Source organism: Callorhinus ursinus, unplaced genomic scaffold, assembly GCF_003265705.2.
Source record: "Callorhinus ursinus isolate GAN/ISIS: 27379988/994484 unplaced genomic scaffold, GSC_fseal_2.0 scaffold33, whole genome shotgun sequence".
In the NCBI taxonomy this organism is placed as follows: Eukaryota; Metazoa; Chordata; class Mammalia; order Carnivora; family Otariidae; genus Callorhinus; species Callorhinus ursinus.
Window position 1 is genome coordinate 14,987,903 of NW_027397095.1, and position 18,144 is coordinate 15,006,046.

The 18,144-nt window shown below is 43.4% G+C and overlaps 1 protein-coding gene across 4 annotated transcripts in view; it reads right to left on the bottom strand.

The window, feature by feature from the left end:
- Window positions 1-18,144, bottom strand: part of DOCK11 (dedicator of cytokinesis 11) — a 182,776-nt gene that overhangs the window by 133,878 nt on the left and 30,754 nt on the right. For all 4 annotated transcript variants that reach the window (XR_003204580.2, XM_025852726.2, XM_025852727.2 and 1 more), the window contains 3 exons: window positions 1,604-1,720; window positions 1,432-1,521; window positions 930-1,012 (listed from right to left, as the gene is read on the bottom strand). Coding sequence is in view for 3 of the 4 variants with exons in the window: in XM_025852726.2 (XP_025708511.1) it covers window positions 930-1,012; window positions 1,432-1,521; window positions 1,604-1,720 (290 nt within the window). In the remaining variant the exon portion in view is untranslated. The remainder of the gene's footprint in view (window positions 1-929; window positions 1,013-1,431; window positions 1,522-1,603; window positions 1,721-18,144) is intronic.

An 18,144-nucleotide genomic window follows, 5' to 3' on the forward strand; every position in this document is an offset into this window, starting at 1 on the left:
CTCAGAAGGGAAAGCAACACAGTGTAATTCTGGCTCTTCCATTGGTCTGCTGTATGAACTTGGACCGGTCATCCATCTCGGGATTCAAGTTTAAAGCATGTCTTTAGGACTCTTCTCTTCTAGTGAAGTGTTTTGAAAACTACAAGAGGCTACACAATGTCTTACTTCTCGAAAACATTTCCCAGATGATAGCCTATGAGGTTAGTAGGACTGCAGATGGGGAAAGGGAGAACAGGGAGGCTCAGAGAGATTGAGTGACTGGCCCAAGGTCATCCAGCCAGTAAGTGGCAGAAATAAGATTTGAACCTCAACAAATAAGATTTGAACTGGCTCCTGGACCAGTGTGCTCGCAGCAGTTTGTCAACTCAACTGAAAGAGATGTGCTTTTGTCAAGGGATGTCTGGGGTCATCGAATTGAACCGAGTGCCTTCTAGCATTTTCTTTTTTTTTTTAAGATTTTATTTATTTGAGAGAGAGAGAAAGAGAGAACATGAGCGGGGGGAGGGGCAAAGGGAGAAGCAGACTCCCCGTCGAGCAGGGAGCCCGATGCGGGGCTCGATCCCAGGACCCCGGGATCATGACCTGAGCTGAAGTCAGACGCTTAACTGCCTGAGCCACCCAGGCGCCCCCCTTCTAGCATTTTCATTGACACCACTGGAAAGTGCTCACTACATTATCCAGAACTAAAAGATTTTATGGTCAATATAGATGCATCAAAGCCAAAAAGCAAACTCCTACATTTTGGAAAGAATTTCAATGAGCAAAGTGAAAACATATTCAATTGTCCAAAATACATTTACCAAACAAGCCAGTTGCTTAAGGCCTTGCTTTATTATAAATTATCACTGAGAAGCTTCATAAGTGGTTAGAAAAAGGTAAAACATTGGGTAACTCTCCTCTCAAAGGTTTCCCTTGAATTCTACACTTACCATGGCAACATTCGAAAGTCTCCAGAGAAGTCTTCATACTTGTAGTTTACCACATGCCAATCTGTGCTATAGGTTTTAATACACTGAAAGAAAATAGGAATCTTTAATTTGAAACATCACACAAGTATATGTATATCCAGTTTTTTAAAGTCTGGTAAAGGAAGCTGACAGACTTTTAAAAATCATTTGGAAAATGTTGGTACTGGGATCATCCATTGGGGATTAACATGGTCTCCCTAAACCAACTGACAGCAAAAAATCCCAATTCATACACACTTTGGAACACTCTAACTCCAAGTTCAGAGAGTAGTCAAATCCAAAAGAGAGAAACTAAGAACCCATGCTATTTGTCACAGTAGTTAAGCTGTCTCCTCTCTACCACATCATCTAGACTTGTCGCGGAGGTCCGCTAAGTTACAGTCATTTTATTTCCCGTCTACACTAAAGGAAGAATATTTTTTTGAACATAATAATGTTCCCCTGTGGCCTTTGAGGGTCTTACCTCTTTGACAAACAAACTTTGGGCCCTTTTCTCAGCATCTTCTGGTACAGTGGACTGCACTGTTCTGCGCTGACGACTTATCACCGAGATCTAGAAGACAAGGAACAGTCTTGCCATAAGAACTAGCCTGGAAAGTGAATGTTTTCCTTTAAAGCAGTGCTTGTGAACTCACAGAGATATCTTCCATTGGAAACATAAGCAGGTCTCTGAGGGGGTCGCTGTAAATCTGGGTTTTCCTTTGGGTGATGACATTCTCATAGTCCAGGGGCTCAACAATTTTGGTCTTTTCCTTAATAAGAGACAAAAACAAAGTTAATACGGTCAAACTCATAAGATATAAATTCCTGTCCGTGTGCGAAAGACACCTTATTTCACTAAGGAAAGGACTGTTGACGGCAGTGAGCACTTGGGACACTTTCACAAGAGAAACATCCTCCATAACTAGAAGCGCAGACGCCCAACACATACAAATACACACACAGATCTCTCCGCCAAAGCCAAGAGTTCTAGAGAGTTAGCCCTGTGCCCTGCTTTGCCATGTACCTTCCAAAAATGTAAGGTAAAACAAAAAGTGGTCTATTTGGAAGCCTGTCAGTTGATTTTTAGAGAATTGGCTCTGTTCACTGGGTAACTGGAGATGAGAAAGTATCGACATTCGTGTGCCTGGTGCAGGCAGAGCCTGGGCAAACATGGGTGCTGGAGCTGCTCGATCCACTGGGCAGGGCGTGAAAGGGTGTGGTCCTAGGTGACGAAGTCAGGGGATCTCTGACAGACTGTGGGGTGACCTAGCCACTGAGAGTAGGGCCCCAGCCTGAGGCTAAGGTTACAAGGAGCAAGGTCGGCGTCTGAGAAATCCAGGATATGATTTATTAATAAGAGTAACAAGAGTGGGGGCGCCTGGGTGGCTCAGTTGGTTGGGCAACTGCCTTCGGCTCAGGTCATGATCCTGGAGTCCCGGGATCGAGTCCCACATCGGGCTCCCTGCTCAGCAGGAAGTCTGCTTCTCCCTCTGACCCTCTTCCCTCTCGTGCTCTCTATCTCTCATTCTCTCTCTCTCAAATAAATAAATAAAATCTTAAAAAAAAAAAGTAACAAGAGTGGGCATTTAGCAAGCCCTTTCTGTATGCTAGACACTGTGGCAAGTGCTTTCTCTAGATTTTCTCACTTAATACTCATAACCGTCCTAGGAAATAGGCTTGATCTGGGGCGCCTGACTGGCTCAGTCCATAGAGTGAGAATGAATGAATGAATGAATGAATAGAAATAGGCTTAATCTTTGTCACCATTTGACAGATGAGGAAACTGCACTCAACTCAACAGGCTCAGTTCTTTCCACCTCACGTATCGTGTTCTCCCCCTCAGAAATACCCAAAGCTACGAATGTGCAAGACGTTGAACTTGGAAGAGGATCCCACCACCTACCTTCCTATCATTTTTTTCTTCACTGAACTTATCACCATGTGATATAACAGCTACTTTACCTCTCTTCCTCCCTGAGGGCGGAGATTTCCCTTTATTTGTTCACTGTTCTAACTCCAGCACCTACAACAGCACTTGGCACATGGTGGGCATCCAATCATTAATTGCTGGATAAACTCTGAGATATTCAGATTCAACCGGAGCTATGTTCCAACACACTACTCCAGACCAAGGTGGGTGTGTATATTAATGCTTCCTAATAACAGTATTTTACTAAATCAAATGAAAATTACTTAAAATTTTTATTGAAAAAACAACATAAAGAACACTTAAAAGATACACTGAAACTTAGTATCATAATGGAATCAGAATTACATTTGCATACACAGTACTTGAGGCAGTCTCCGGTATAGCATACCCACACAATCCTTTGCGAACAGGTTTTTTTAAGTTTTTATTTAAATTCCAGTTAGGTAACATACAGTGTAATATTAAGCTTCAGGTGTGCAACACTTCCATACCTGGTACTCATCATAAGTGATGCCCCCCTAATCCCCATCCCCTTTCCCCCACCCCCCACCCACCTCCCCTCCGTGTGTTCTCTAGAGTTAAGAGTCTATGTCTTGGTTTGTGCGTCTCTCTCTTTTTTCCCCCTTGGCTCGACTGTTTTGTTTCTTAAATTCCACACGTGAGTGAAATCATATGGTATTTGTCTTTCTCTGACTTATTTCGCTTAGCATAATACTCTCTAGCTCCATCCATATGGTTGCAAATGGCAAGCTTTCATTCTTTTTGATGGCTGAGTAATATTCCATTGTGTACATAGACCCCCCATCTTCTTTATCCATTCATCGGTCGATGGACACTTAGCCTGCTTCCACGATTTGGCTATTGTAGATAATGCTGCTATAAACGAGAACAGTTTTTATACATGGTTCACAATTAAGTCACAGCTATATCCCAGTTCCATATCTGAAGAGCATCTCAGAGTTTGCTCTCTAAGATTACTTAGAAAGATTAAACCACTCTAACCAATAAACATCAGTATTCAACAAATCTAAAAGACCCTAAAAAAACAGTATGGAAGTTCTTCATGAAACTAAAAATGGAACTACCATATGATCCAGCAATCCCACTTCTGGGTATATAGCCAAAGAAAACAAAACCAGTCCCTCAAAGAGATATCTGCACTCCCATGTTGATAGCAATGTTATTCACAAAAGCCAAGATATAGAAAAAAAAATTAAGTGTCTCTCAACAGACGAATGGATAAAGAAAATGTGGTCTGTACGTATACTGAAATACTGTTCAACCATCAGAAAGAAGGACATCCTGCCATTTGCAACAACATGGATGAACCTGGAGGGCATTAAAGTGAAATAAGCCAGACAGAGAAAGACAAAAACCGCATGATATCATGGATAAAGATCGATCTCTCTCTCTCTCTCTCTCTCTCTCTCTCTCTCTCTCTCACACACACACACACACACACACAGGAATATTAGCCATTAAAAAAAGAATGAAATCTTGCCACTTGCCACAACATGGATGCATCTAGGGTATATGATACTAAGTGAAATAAGTCACAGAAAGGCAAATACTATATGATTTCACTTACATGTGCAATCTAAAAAACAAAAACAGGGACGCCTGGGTGGCTCAGTTGGTTGAGCGCCTGCCTTCGGCTCAGGTCATGATCCCAGGGTCCTGGGATCGAGCCCCACGTCGGGCTCCCTGCTCGGTCGGGAGCCTGCTTCTCCCTCTGCCTCTGCCTGCCACTCCCCCTGCTTCTGCTCTCTCTCTCTGACAAATAAATAAAATCTTAAATAAATAACAAAACAAAAACAAACTCATAAATACAGAGAACAAACTGTGGTTGCCAGAGGGGAGGAAGGAGGGGGGTGGGTAAAATCGCTGAAGGGGAATAAGAGGTACAGACTTCCAGTTATAAAATAAGTCAAGGGCACGTAAATTACAGCACAGGGAATAGAGTCACTGCTATGGTAATAACTTTGTCTCATAACAGATGGTAACTACACTTACCAAGGTGAGCATTTCCTAATGTATATAAATGTCAAAACACTACGTTGTACACCTGAAACTAGTATGTTGTATGTCAACGATACTTCAATTAAAAAAAAAAAAACAAAACCAAAACACCTCCCACTGGGGGACAGGGCCAGAAAAGAAGACAAAGACTTGATAATTGTTGCAGCTGAAGACGGGGGATGAGTACCTGGGTTTTCAAGTACTCTTCTGACCAAAAAAAATATATATACCGTATGGTATCATTTATATGTGAAATCTAAAAAAAGTAGAGTGGTGCTTGCTGGGCTGGGAGATGGAGGAAATGCAGAGAGATTGGTCAAAAGGTACAAACTGCAGTTATAAGATGAGTAAGTTCCGGAGATCCAATGCACGACATGGTGACTGTAGTTACTAATTCTGTGTTGTGTACTTGAAATTTACTAAGACAACAGAGCTTAAGCATTCTCGTCAAAAAAATAAAGCATGCGAGGTGATAAATGTATTCATTAACTTGACTGATAGCCATTTCACAATGTATACATATATTAAATTATCACAGTGTACACTTTAAATATGTACAATTTTCATTTTTCAATTATACCTCAATAAACCTTGCGGCGGGGAGGAGAGCCTAAGAAGATATACTTCATTTCAAGTCTTAAATTAGAATTTGTAGACCCATAAGGTCAAATCCAGCTGATCATCCCCTATCATGTCTGTGAATACTAGTGCAAAATGAGTTGAAACAGAAGAAACAATTCCTATTTGGGGAACTCAGAGGTTTTCTGATAGTAGAATTTGGGTCCCTTGTCCTATATCTACCGTGGTTTCATGGAGCCAGGTACAAGGAAACTGACTGCCTCTTCCTGTCTAACATTCTCAGTCTCTGATCAATTGCTCAGAGAAGGGAATAAAGCCCCATCTGAGAAGGCAAGCCTTAGGCACTGAAAATAATTTCTAAGTCTTGCTTTTGGTGCCAACTATCCTCTCAATACAGATTGCAAAAACAGTCCTCAAATTTCAATGTTTAACCTGTTGAATTAGCATTTGTTAATCTCTCTGTACAATAATTTCAGAAGTACCTGCTCCAAGTAACTTTGAAAAAGAAAAAAAACTCTTCCTTCAGCTTCCTAATATAGTTGTCAAATTAATCTGGAAAAAGCGTTAGGTCCAAATGAATCACTTGTTTAAACGTACAGTAGAATATAAGCCTTCTAAAAAACAAACCCTCAGCTCTCCCTATGTTTTGAAGGCCCTATATTCATGTTCGAGAAAACAAGGTTTCACTTTTCATTTAAAGCTGACTAAACTAAGCATTCTGGGGGGCGCCTGGGTGGCTCAGTCGGTGAAGCTTCTGCCTTCTGCTCAGGTTATGATCCCAGGGTCCTGGGATCGAGCCCCACATCAGGCTCCCTGAGTCTGCTTCTTCCTCTCCCTCCACCCGCCGCTCCCCCTGCTTGTGCGTGCTCACTCTCTCTCTATCAAATAAATAAACATCTTTAAAAAAAATAAACTAAGCATTCTGGGTCTTCACTCCTCCTTCTTTTGTCAGGGGTAGCTCGATTGTAGAAAAATTTGGGGTGGCTGTTCCGAGTCCCACAAAACCTACCCTAATGGCAGATCTAGGCCTGTGAATCAGGCTTCATCTGCTTCAGAAGAGAAAGAGGAAGGACTCACCCTCCCCCCACCCAGCCACCTCCAATCCCGGGCCTCACAGGCCTTAAAAGCACAGTTCAAACTGGACGTGGAGGAGAGAGGCTACTTTAGGAATCAGCCCCCAAACAACCACACCCTAAGTTTCTTCTCCAGTAGAATTCAGTGGCAACTCTCTGGGCATCAGAGACAAGGAAAACCTTTGACGCTTAGAATTATCATGATTTCATGGTGGCTCTGCCCTGTGGTCTAGAACATATCCCTTGTCTAACTTTGCTATTCAGCTTTACCCCTGGATTATGAGACTCACAGGGTTTCCCTTAATAAAGCTTCCCTCACACACAAAAAGGGTCTCTCTCCCAGGTTCACAATTTTTCCTGCCTGCCACTTTGTGCTCTGACTGGCCAAGAGAAGGTGCTTTTTCCTAACTCAAGAAAACTGTGTGATAACAAACGGTACTTTATAAACATTCAAACAATAGCAAGGTCCCACTGGGTACCTCTGTACAGTTCTGTAGCAGCATTCAGTAAAAGGCAAAAGCTCTTCTACAATCTGGAGAGAAGCAAGCATATGTTTCTGCCTTCTCCTCGTAAGTAGTGACAGGAAAACCGTCAACCTAAATTTGGAAGCTACTCAGTTTTTACCATAAAGAAAAAAAAAAAAGCCCCAAACGGTTTGTCTTTGAACGTTCTTGTTCACGGATTCAGAAGCTCTCTTGAAATAACTTGCTAGTAACATCATTAATTTTTTATTTTATCGTTTCACTTGAATATCACTTTGCAGTCTTCAGAAAACACTTTCAATATACACTCTACCTGCGTCTTACCACAACCTGCCAAATAGGCAAGAAAAACGCCATCATTTCGACTTCCTACATGAAGAAACAGGCTCAGAGGCCTGAGGGAGCTCAGCTGTCCGCATCTAGTAGTAGAACCAGTGTTCAAATCCAGGTATCCCAACTCCTGATTCTCTTTTTAGCAGTGTTTTCCAAACTCAACTTATTCACGTACAATCTTCAAGACTTTGGCATACCTTCTGCACTCTCATATACTTCGTATTTTTCTTCCAATCAAATCTCTTCTTCATTGAAATATATTAATTGAAACAGTAAACTGTGTATCACCCCCCCATAAAGGAATATAAATCAGTATTTTTCTGATCTCTAATGAAATAAATGTATTTTTTTCCTGCGTGTTTTTTTTTAAGTAAACTCTACCTGCAACGTGGGGCTCGAACTCACAACCCCAAGATTAAGAGTCGCATGCTCCACCAACTAAGCCAGTCAGGTGCCCCGCCAATAAAACAAAATTTAAAATAGCAATCTTTGTACCACGGGCTTGGGACACAGAACACTCTCCCAGGCTTACTTAGAACCGAATATAAATAGACTCCCACGCTATAAACCCTAAAACTGTGAAGAAATGGAGAGGGAAGAAATGAGGGGAAAAAAAGAGATGGCTTTTTGATTTCTAACACAGAGAAAGGGCAGAGAGTGAAAAAGGAAATTCATCAGCACAGATACGGTTACAGTCTACTTGGTCCAAAGAGAGGAAACGGTGGATCCTAACTGGAAATCACTGACAGCAACAAATACATAGATTTTATGATTTTGTGGTGGTTCCTTCGCATCTGCTATACAAGAGGACTGATCTTCCATCATTTTAGCTGTATATGTATAATTATAAAACCATGCTTGTAATCCTAAAATATGTAAGTATGTATGCACATGTATATTTTCAACCATCCAAGCACCCATATTTTTTTAATTGAAGTGTAATTAACATACAACGTTCTATTAGTTTCAGGTGTACAACACAGTGATTCAACAATTCTATACATGGCTCAAGAGTTAGTCACCATCTGTCACCACACAATGTTACTACAATATTATGGACTATATTCCCTATGCTGTACCTTTGATCGCCAAGACATTTATTCCGTAACTGGAAGTGTGTACCTCTTACTCCCCTTTACCTGTTTCACCCATCCCCCCCACCTCCCCTCCGGCAACCATCAGTTTGTTCTCTGTAAACAAAACCACTCGTCTCTTTAAAGGCTCACATTATGGGGCGCCTGGGTGGCTTAGTCGGTGAAGTGTCTGCCTTCGGCTCGGGTCATGATCCCAGGGTCCTGGGATCGAGCCCCACATGGAGGTGGGGAGGGGGGACCCTGCTCAGCGGGAAGCCTGCTTCTCCTTCTCCCACTCCCCCTGCTTGTGTTCCCTCTCTCGCTGTGTCTCTCTCTGTCAAATAAATAAATAAAATCTTTAAAAACAAAAACAGCCTATTTATATTATCATTAGAAACTTAACCAGGTAATTTCGACTGTACTTAAAAAGCAATAATGATCACATGGTATTTCTCTGAAATCAGCCTGGCTTTTTTCTGCTTAGATATTACATCAAAGGTCATTAGTTTACTGGTAAATCTTTTACTTTAGAAACTAGTTCTCCTTAAGAATTCTAAGAATGTCTCGGGACGCCTGGGTGGCTCAGTCGGTTAAGCAGCTGCCTTCGGCCCAGGTCATGATCCCAGGGTCCTGGGATCGAGTCCTGCATCGGGTTCCCTGCTCAGCGGGGAGCCTGCTTCTCCCTCTCTCTCCCTCTGTCAAATAAAATCTTAAGAAAAGAATTCTAAGAATGTCTCTTCTGCAAGTCTAAAGTGAACCCCGGCTTCACAGAATCCCTCCGGTAGCGCACGGCGAGGGAGACCACAAAGCAGGCGGCAAGGTTGGCAGCAGAGCAAGGGCTAATTCAAACACCTCTACCACCACAACCACCCCCCACTGCAGGGTAAGTTTCAGTGCAAGAGGGAGCATGGCAACGACTGGTTGAGGAAATAGAATGACTTAGCCCAAAAGTCAGAAGCCCATTTCCCCCACATTATTATCAGACTACTGTTTCAATGGCATCAGACCATACTGTTGTTGAAAACAACAACAATCTTAGGAAAGAAGTAATATAGGCCAAGAGAGGGGATCACATGCAGTGAGTCTCTCCTTCCTAGTGTTCCTCCCATCTCCCTCCCTCTGGCATGTCTCCAGACCCCCTCTCCAAGACACGCAGCTCCCCTTTGGTTTCAGACAGGTGTAGCAGAGTGTGGAGTGCGGGCTCCACGGAGAATAACTTAAAATACCACCTGGCACTCAAAATGGCCACTGGGGGGTGTGCAACTTCCAGCCACGCTGAAAACAAAGTGAGTTTGCTCTGCGGCACCCCTCTCGAGTCCCTGCTGAGGGCCAGGCCCTGTGCCAGCACCTGGTGATGCAGAAATGAAAGCGAACCAGACCCTGCCCTTGACAAGTTCACTGTTTAATGGGGGAGGTAGATAGACCCAAGACGTTCAAGTGGATCCCAGACGCTATTGTAACTTCAACCCCACCTGGCATCCCTGCATCCGTCACACCCTCTGACAGCCACATCTTCCAACAAAGTGACCGTGCAAGTGTTTTTTGCACACTCAAGTGCACAAGCCTGTACATTCGCGTTTGTGTCAATCAGAAAAATTTCCCTGTATGGGTATATGTGGTCTCTGACCATTTCATCTTGTCTTCTACTTTTGTTGATAAACTGTAAGATCAGAGAGTAGGTAACTGTCAACAGTGGTGCATGAGGATGAAGAGAAGTGACAGGTGCGCCACCACTGTAGACTAGGGATTTCGAGAGGGCCCCACAAGGCACTGAACAAAAGAACCCTATCGATAATAAACGTGTTCATAAGGCTCGAATAGAGAGTATTTGACTTTCTTATGACCTTCTCTTTTCCAAATCCCATGATTACCTTTCCCCAGTTCATTTCTGCCCCTCTTTCCCAAAAGGAACTCCCAAGGACCGAAGAAGCTTTGAATTAATAGAATCTGACCACGATGCTGGGGGAGGGATGGCCATCTTCCCAGTTAGTACAACCCAACTTGGCAAAACAGACATGAACATATTTTCATAAAGATTGTTTTTCAGGGCAAATCTTGGCACAAAAAAACTCACATACAAATTACATTCAAGACACCAACCTTTCTTAAAGTAAACAGCTAAGGGAAAACGGTTCTACTTTTCATGAGACCATCACGTCATGCTTATTCCTAATCCACACCTTGGCTCATGTGATTCCTCCGACGGCCCAACCTCCAGCCTCTCTCTTCAGCCTACAGCTCTGACGGTCTTTACCAACCACTCGTGGCATTTACTCACATACAGCACACAACTGCTTTGTGGGTGCTTTGCGTATTTGTCTCCTCAACAAGATCATAAACACCTGGGGCGGGAGGAACTGTGCCTTGTATGTTCTCTACCACTTACACTGAGCATGACCATATACCAAGTTTAGCCTTTTATATCCTGTTATCTCATTGGATTCTTTCCAAAACCCTGCAAGGGAGGGTCTTTTATTATGCCCATTTTACAGATGAGGAAACTGGGGCTCAGGCAGGTCCAGTGTCACACATTAGTGAGACAGGATACAAACCTATTATCCAATGGAGCCCAGAACAAGTCTTCTTTTTTTTAAGATTTTATTTATTTATTTGAGAGAGAGCACACAAGCAGGGGGAGAGGCAGAGGGGGAGGGAGAAGCAGCCTCCTCGCTTAGCAGGGAACCCATGTGGGGCTCGATCCCAGAACCTGCGATCATGACCTGAGCCCAAGGCAGACACTTCACCGACTGAGCCACCCAGGCGCCCCCAGAACCAGTCTTAACCATGACACACATAAACCTCTGTGCACCAAACTTAACAAAAACAAAACATTCCCCCACTACATGTCGCTTCCTCAGACAGACCTTGCATTTTAGGATTTGCCAAAGCTTACTCAAACTACGCTATCATTGTTAACAAAGTGAGATCGTGCCTTCTCATTGCCGATGATGCTGAGCATGACTGGCTTGGAGAGCTAGCAATGTAATTGGATAAGGAGTTTTGCATTTCTGAGCTGTTGCTTCCAATTTAGCATTTGCCATCAATAAGTAGGAATTAGCACCTCGGGTCTTTTACTTCGGAGAAAGGCTTTGGCATGTTCGACTTCAAGAGAGTAAGAATCAAATTACCAAAACAACAACAACAACAACAACAACAGTAAGACATTGTCAAGGGACCGTATGTAATTCATCTGAGTATCCTCCACAGAACCTAGGAGAGAGCCGTGAGAACAAAGCCAGAAGCTTCTGTGGTTCGTGAAGGATAAGCAGCTGAATAATACAAAGAGACTGATCTTACGTGTATGCCTTCCAAGCCAAAATGGCAGCACACAAGAAAAGCTACCACTTTCAGAATGAATTTTCGGATCTCAGCTTTAATTTAGGAACAACTTACTGTCAAGTGAGATTTTAAAGGTATTTAAATCCAACAGAGAAAACACTGAGAACAAATAAAACTCATTTTTTTCTCCTCTTTGAGTTTGTGCATAGGGAGGAAACCTTTTTATTTTCTGTACTTTTTTTAAGACTTTATTTTTAAGTAAGCTCAACACACAACACAGGGCTCGAACTTACAACCCGAGATCAAGTGCCGCCCTGTGCTCTACCCGCTGAGCCAGCCAGGCGCCCCAGGGAGGAAACCTTTTTAAATGTCAAATTACTTCCCTTTTCCAAGTCTATTTAGCTATTCATGTAAACTCAAGAACTATTTTTAAAAACCTACGAAGAATTTATATTTTTTAATAACGAAATAAACAGGTCTGTATATATACTATATGATTAGTTCACTCCGTTAACAAGTGTTTTTCATTACAGCCAACTCAAATATTATGCAAATCATCTAGATTATCTGTAAATGAATAAACAGAATTTCGATGAACTCTGTCCCCCCCCCATAGCTTCATTTTAACCTCTAATTATAACTTGACTCAACTGGCTGGCTGACAGGTAGGAAAACTGATTTGAATTCAATCACTCCTGACTTTCTGTGTTCACTTTGTGCTAATAAGCATGTAAATGACTCAAAGAGAAGACAAAAAGGTAAAAATGAAGAGAAAGGCTTGAATAAATTGAGAGAATGGCAAAGTACCTGTTTAAAACTAAAAATATTTTGTTTCTGTTCTTTAGCAAACCATTGTTGACACAAAAAGAAAAAAAGTGCCTTCATTGTACATAATAGCTTTCTAACAAATCAAAGAGTTTAACAAGCCCACATAGACACACAAAATTATTGCAGAAAAATCATTAATGCAAGGAGAAATTAGACTACCCTCATTCTCTGCCCATCAAATAATATAACCTGCCTTGGATCTTGGTGCCCACTGCAAACTTAAAACAAAACAAAAAAGAAATATCCTTGACTTTTTCCTGAGTTTCATAAACAGAACTATAACATACCTTGTATGCTTAAGCAGAACAAAATGTCAAGTGCATTGATGTTCTGTAGGTATGTCGATTTAGCCAGCTACATTACTTATGTTCAATAACAATACAAAAACCGGGCACCTGGGTGGCTCAGCCGTTAAGCGTCTGCCTTCGGCTGGGGTCGTGATCCCAGGGTCCTGGGATCGAGCCCCGCATCGGGCTCCCTGCTCAGCGGGGAGTCTGCTTCTCCCTCTCCCACTCCCCCTGCTTGTGTTCCCTCTCTTGCTGTGTCTCTCTGTCAAATAAATAAAATCTTAAAAAAAAACAACTAAAAATAATATATACAGGGGCACCTCGGTGGCTTAGTCAGTTAAGCATTGGACTCTTGGTTTCTGCTCAGGTTATGATCTCAGAGTCCTGAGATTGAGCCCCACTTGGGGCTCTGCACTCAGCAGGGAGTCTGCTTGAGATTCTCTCTCCCTCTGCCCCTCCCCCGTTCCAATGTGTGCGCTTGCTCTAAAATAAATAAAATCTTAAAAAAAAACAACAACAGGTCCTGTTTGTGTCATTCAACACAGCAAAGCAAGTCTATTTCGTTACAAAATTTCAGTCGTCTATAAAGCAGCCACATATCATTTTTGACTCTGGATCTGGCCATTGGTCTACCCATCCCATTAATTTGCTCCTGATAATGGAGTAACGAAAATTGAGAGGCCCAATTCTGAAAAAACAACCTTGAAAGGGGGCAAAAATGCATCTTCCTTCAAATATTTTCATTTTCCATAATCGGTCATATTGGATCCATCCATTAACTGAAATTCTCTCTGCCATTTTGAACCTACCAGTATTTTCTGTCTATACCACTTTATGAGATAATATCTTCTAAAAGCTATTTCAGGTAAATAAAAGGATAGCTCCTTTGATTTTTCTTAAGGTTACATCTTTAAAATGTCAGGAGATGCCCCATTGCTTGGCATAATATTCCAGTACATGGTGACCCGATCCACGTTTACCCTATCTACCCACTTGGATAAAACGGGCACACCTTCTTTAACTAGGTTCTGCCTTTTGGTGAGGTGAGGAAGGAGTCTATAGATGGTTGCCAAAGCCCTAACGTCCTTCACATCCCCTGGGCAGACTGTCCTCAGTGTCCAGGCTACCATCACTCCCATGTTGCTTTAGCTGAGTGTAATCAAGCTCAGAACCTACTCTCCTATTAGTATGTTTCAGTCATGGGGCGCCTGGGTGGCTCAGCCGTTAGGCGTCTGCCTTCGGCTCAGGTCACGATCCCAGGGTCCTGGGATCGAGCCCCGCATCGGGCTCCCTGCTCGGCGGGCAGCCTGCTTCTCCCTCTCCCGCTCCCCCTGCTCGTGTTCCCTCTCTCGCTGTGTCTCTCTCTGTCAAATAAATAAATAAAATCTTTAAAAAAAATGTTTCAGTTATTTCCCCAGCTCTTGAAATTCATCTCTCACTTTCCTGTCCACATTACCCAGCCTTATGGGATATCTCACTGCAGTGTGGCTCCCAAAGCTTGGCCTCTCGCAACTCCTAGGAAAGGGTGTTAAGTCAACATCAGCATCCCTCAGGTAAACGTCCCTTTGATATTCAGCTTTTTTACACATCTTCCTCTAAAACAAACAAACAAACAAAACACCTGCCTGCCCTATATATAATCTTTGTTTCCTTCTTTAAACCAATGCCCTCCCTATGACAAACTCTGTCACCAGAGATATCATTTACAGTAAGAATCATAGGGGTTGACACCTATGAAAGGTTTTCTGAATGTCTTAAGTAAATAACCCTGAGGTGATAAAAAATATTCTAGAATTGATTGTGGTAATGGTCGCACATATCTGTGAATACACTAAAAGCCTTGGAATATACACTTTTTTTTTGCCACTGCTGCTATTTTTTGTAATTTTGTAGGTGTTTTTTTCCTATGTGTATTATAAATAGTTGTGAGCCATCATATGCATGGGATAGTTATTTCGTGTAAAATTTGTATCCCACGTTTTCACTTAACATTATTGCCTGAGCATTTTCCACATCACTTAAAATTATTGAAAAATACAATTTTCATAACCGCAAAATATTCAGTCCTGGATATTTACTACATCACTCATGTAATTATTCAGCCATTGTTGGGCATTTACATTTTTAAAAAATTTGCTTATCGATAGTTCTTTTCCTTTTCTGTCACTTTTTTTTGAGTAGTTGACACACAATGATACGTTAGTTTCTGGTGTACAACATAGTGATTTGACAAGTTTATACATTATGTTATGCTCACTACAAGTGTAGCTCCCATCTGTCACCATATGACGCTATTACAACATCTTTGATTATATTCCCTATACTGTGCCATTTATTCCTGTGATTTATTCATTCCATAACTGGAAGCCTGTTATCTCCCACTCCCCTTCACCCATTTTGCCTGACCCCCATCCTGAAATACACACTTTAATGGGTGAGTTGTATGGCATGTGAATTACATCTCAACAAAGCCATTAAGAAAGCTAAAAGAGAGGGGTGCCTGGCTGGCTCAGTCGGTAGAGAGCATGCGGCTCTTGATCTCAGGGTTGTGAGTTCGAGCCCCATGTGGGGGGTGTGGAGCCTACTTAAAATAAAAAAAATAATAAAAAAATAAATAAAAAGCTAAAAGAGGAAAAAATAACATACCCAGTTTCACTTCCTTATACCTAAAAAATCTCTCCAATATTTAGTAAGAGATGAGCTCCCAGTACACAAACATCATGTGGCTCCTCACTAGAATGGGTAGGCATCAATGCCTGAGGATCCTACGCCCTAGTCATAGCTTCCACTGACTGGCCTGTTACAAAAGTGAGGCTTGCTGCCCCGTCATTCCCTGAGGACTCTCCTGGAACTCTTTTTTGTTTTTTTACATTTTATTTTTTTATTTGTCAGAGAAAGAGAGAGAAAGCACAAGCAGGGGGAGAGGCAGAGGGAGAAGCAGGCTCCCTGCTGAGCAAGGAGTCCAACCGGGGACCTGAGATCACGACCTGAGCCGAAGGCAGCCACCCAACCCACTGAGCCACCCAGGCGTCCCTCTTCTGGAACTCTTATTAACAGAAATACAAGACACACAGCTTAGTTCTACACCGTCACTGAGCATCAGCCAGGGTCCAGACAGCGGGCTTCAAAGCTCAGAAAACCGAGACAGGCAAGACAGGGGCCCTGTCTTTCAGGAACTCATGCGCTTGGGGGCAAGACGGTCCTACATGGAGTTAAAATACGATGGGGTGAAGGGCCAGGATGGGTGCCACAGGGTGCTGTGGGGATCCAGGTAAGGGAGAGATGAGCTCCACTGGGGAGGGGAGCTCAGAGAGGAGGCGGTGTGGGCGCTCAGCCTCCAGCACTGAATAAAAATGCCCATGGCAGACAAAATGAATAAAGGCGCCACAGGCAGAGAAGAGAGGGTAAGTAATAGCACGGAGGAATAAAAGCCTGTGTTCAGCGAGTTGGGGGGGGACACAGAATGGGGAGCGATGGCAGAGGTGAGCTGGAAAGGCACGTTTTTGAAGGGCCCTGTGTGCCAAGGCAATGAGCCGGACTGTTTCCTGGTGTAGGTGAGGGGGAGCCGGAAGAGCTTTGAAGGAGGGGAATGACACGAACAGATGTTTTACTCATATTTATGCACTGAAAGCCAGAAGGTCAGCACTAATGGAAATTAATCCATAAAATGACAGCATAGGCTGAAAATTTGCCCCATTGTCTACATTTTCCAGGAGCAATACGCTGAATTATGGAAAACTACTCATTAGAGTTGCGTACAAAACTACCGAGGAAAAATAAAGTGAGGGCTCTGTGTATGTGAAGAGACTTTCCTTTAAAAAGAGAGAGAAATGCTTACATCTTCCTCATGTGACAGAGGTGAAATCAGCCTGAACATTTCATTTTGAAGAAAAAAGAAATCAGCTGCCAATCTGCACTTATTTTGTTTCCAACACCTTTACAATGGCTAGTCTGATCCAAAATGGTTAAACTTCGGAGGAAACATAAGTTGGATCACAGCATTCCTTTGTTTAAAGGCCTTCAATGGCTTCACCGTAGCCTGCTGTTCAGCAAGGCTGTTTAGCAAGTAGTCAAACTGTTTAGCAAGGCTTCTAAGATCTGGCCTCCACCCCCAGCCTCCAACCAGGGTGGGCGAGTGTCCTAATAGGGCCCTATTACCCCACCTCTGTTAAGCCTGCCCCTCTGCCAGTCCCCCCCCCAACCCCACCCCAAGACTCCATGAAGCTGCCCATCTCTCTAGGCGAGGATGGCCACTCCCTCCTACCCAGTGCTACCCACCTCCTCAAACCTCCTCAAACCCAAAGCTAACACCTGTATTTCCTTCCCCACTAGTCCTATCTCAAGGTCCGAAGGGGCAGTGCCTATCCATTTCCCCCCTTGTCTCTCTCCCCACTACAATTAAGCATCTGTGCTTCGTCTTTGTCTTAATCGCTGCTCTATCCCCGGCATCCCAAAAGTCTGTCTTGAATGGTTGAAGGAGCAAACCACAAATCCACTGGCCCTATCTCTCGGACCCTCAGCGTTAAGCTTTTCGGCGTCTTCCAAGTTTTCCAGATGACCCCGGATCGCAATCTGCAAACTGCTCACTGAAATACACACATCTGAGTTGCTGTCCAAAGGGAGCCCTGCTACTGAACACTTCAACAACATGAATCATCGCTCAGTACTTTCTCTTTTGGTAAATGCACAGCGTCGTAGATGAACCAGGCACTCCTACCTGGACATATGCAGGGTCAGGAGGGAGAACATCGTTTTGGCTGGGCATTCGAGTTAAACCTAGCAGTGGATGACTCAAGTTGAAGGCCATTTGTGCTGGTAACAGTGTCCCCGCTGCCGAACTTCCTCCTAAACAACCTCTCTCTCTCCATCTCCCCAGCCCGTGAGCTCCCATTCATTACTCTGCGGAGCTGAGTGTGCCCACCGGTATATTTGCGGGCTTCCCCCACCCCAGAACTAATCCAAAGTGCACGCATGCCCTGTCACACGTGCCCAGAAGCACTAGCAAGCAGCACTCCCCCACCCTCTTAACTAAGTGCCCGCATTCTGCGGTGCCAGCCCTCGGCCCATGCAAATGCCACCAGTGAGCCTTTAGCCTTAGAACAGCCTTGTCGGGGTGCCTGGGTGGCTCAGTCGTTAGGTGTCTGCCTTCGGCTCGGGTCGTGATCCGGGGATCCTGGGACCGAGCCCCACATCGGGCTCCCTGCTCGGCGGGAAGCCTGCTTCTCCCTCTCCCACTCCCCCTGCTTGTGTTCCCTCTCTCGCTGTCTCTCTCTCTCTCTCTCTGTCAAATAAATAAATAAAATCTTTAAAA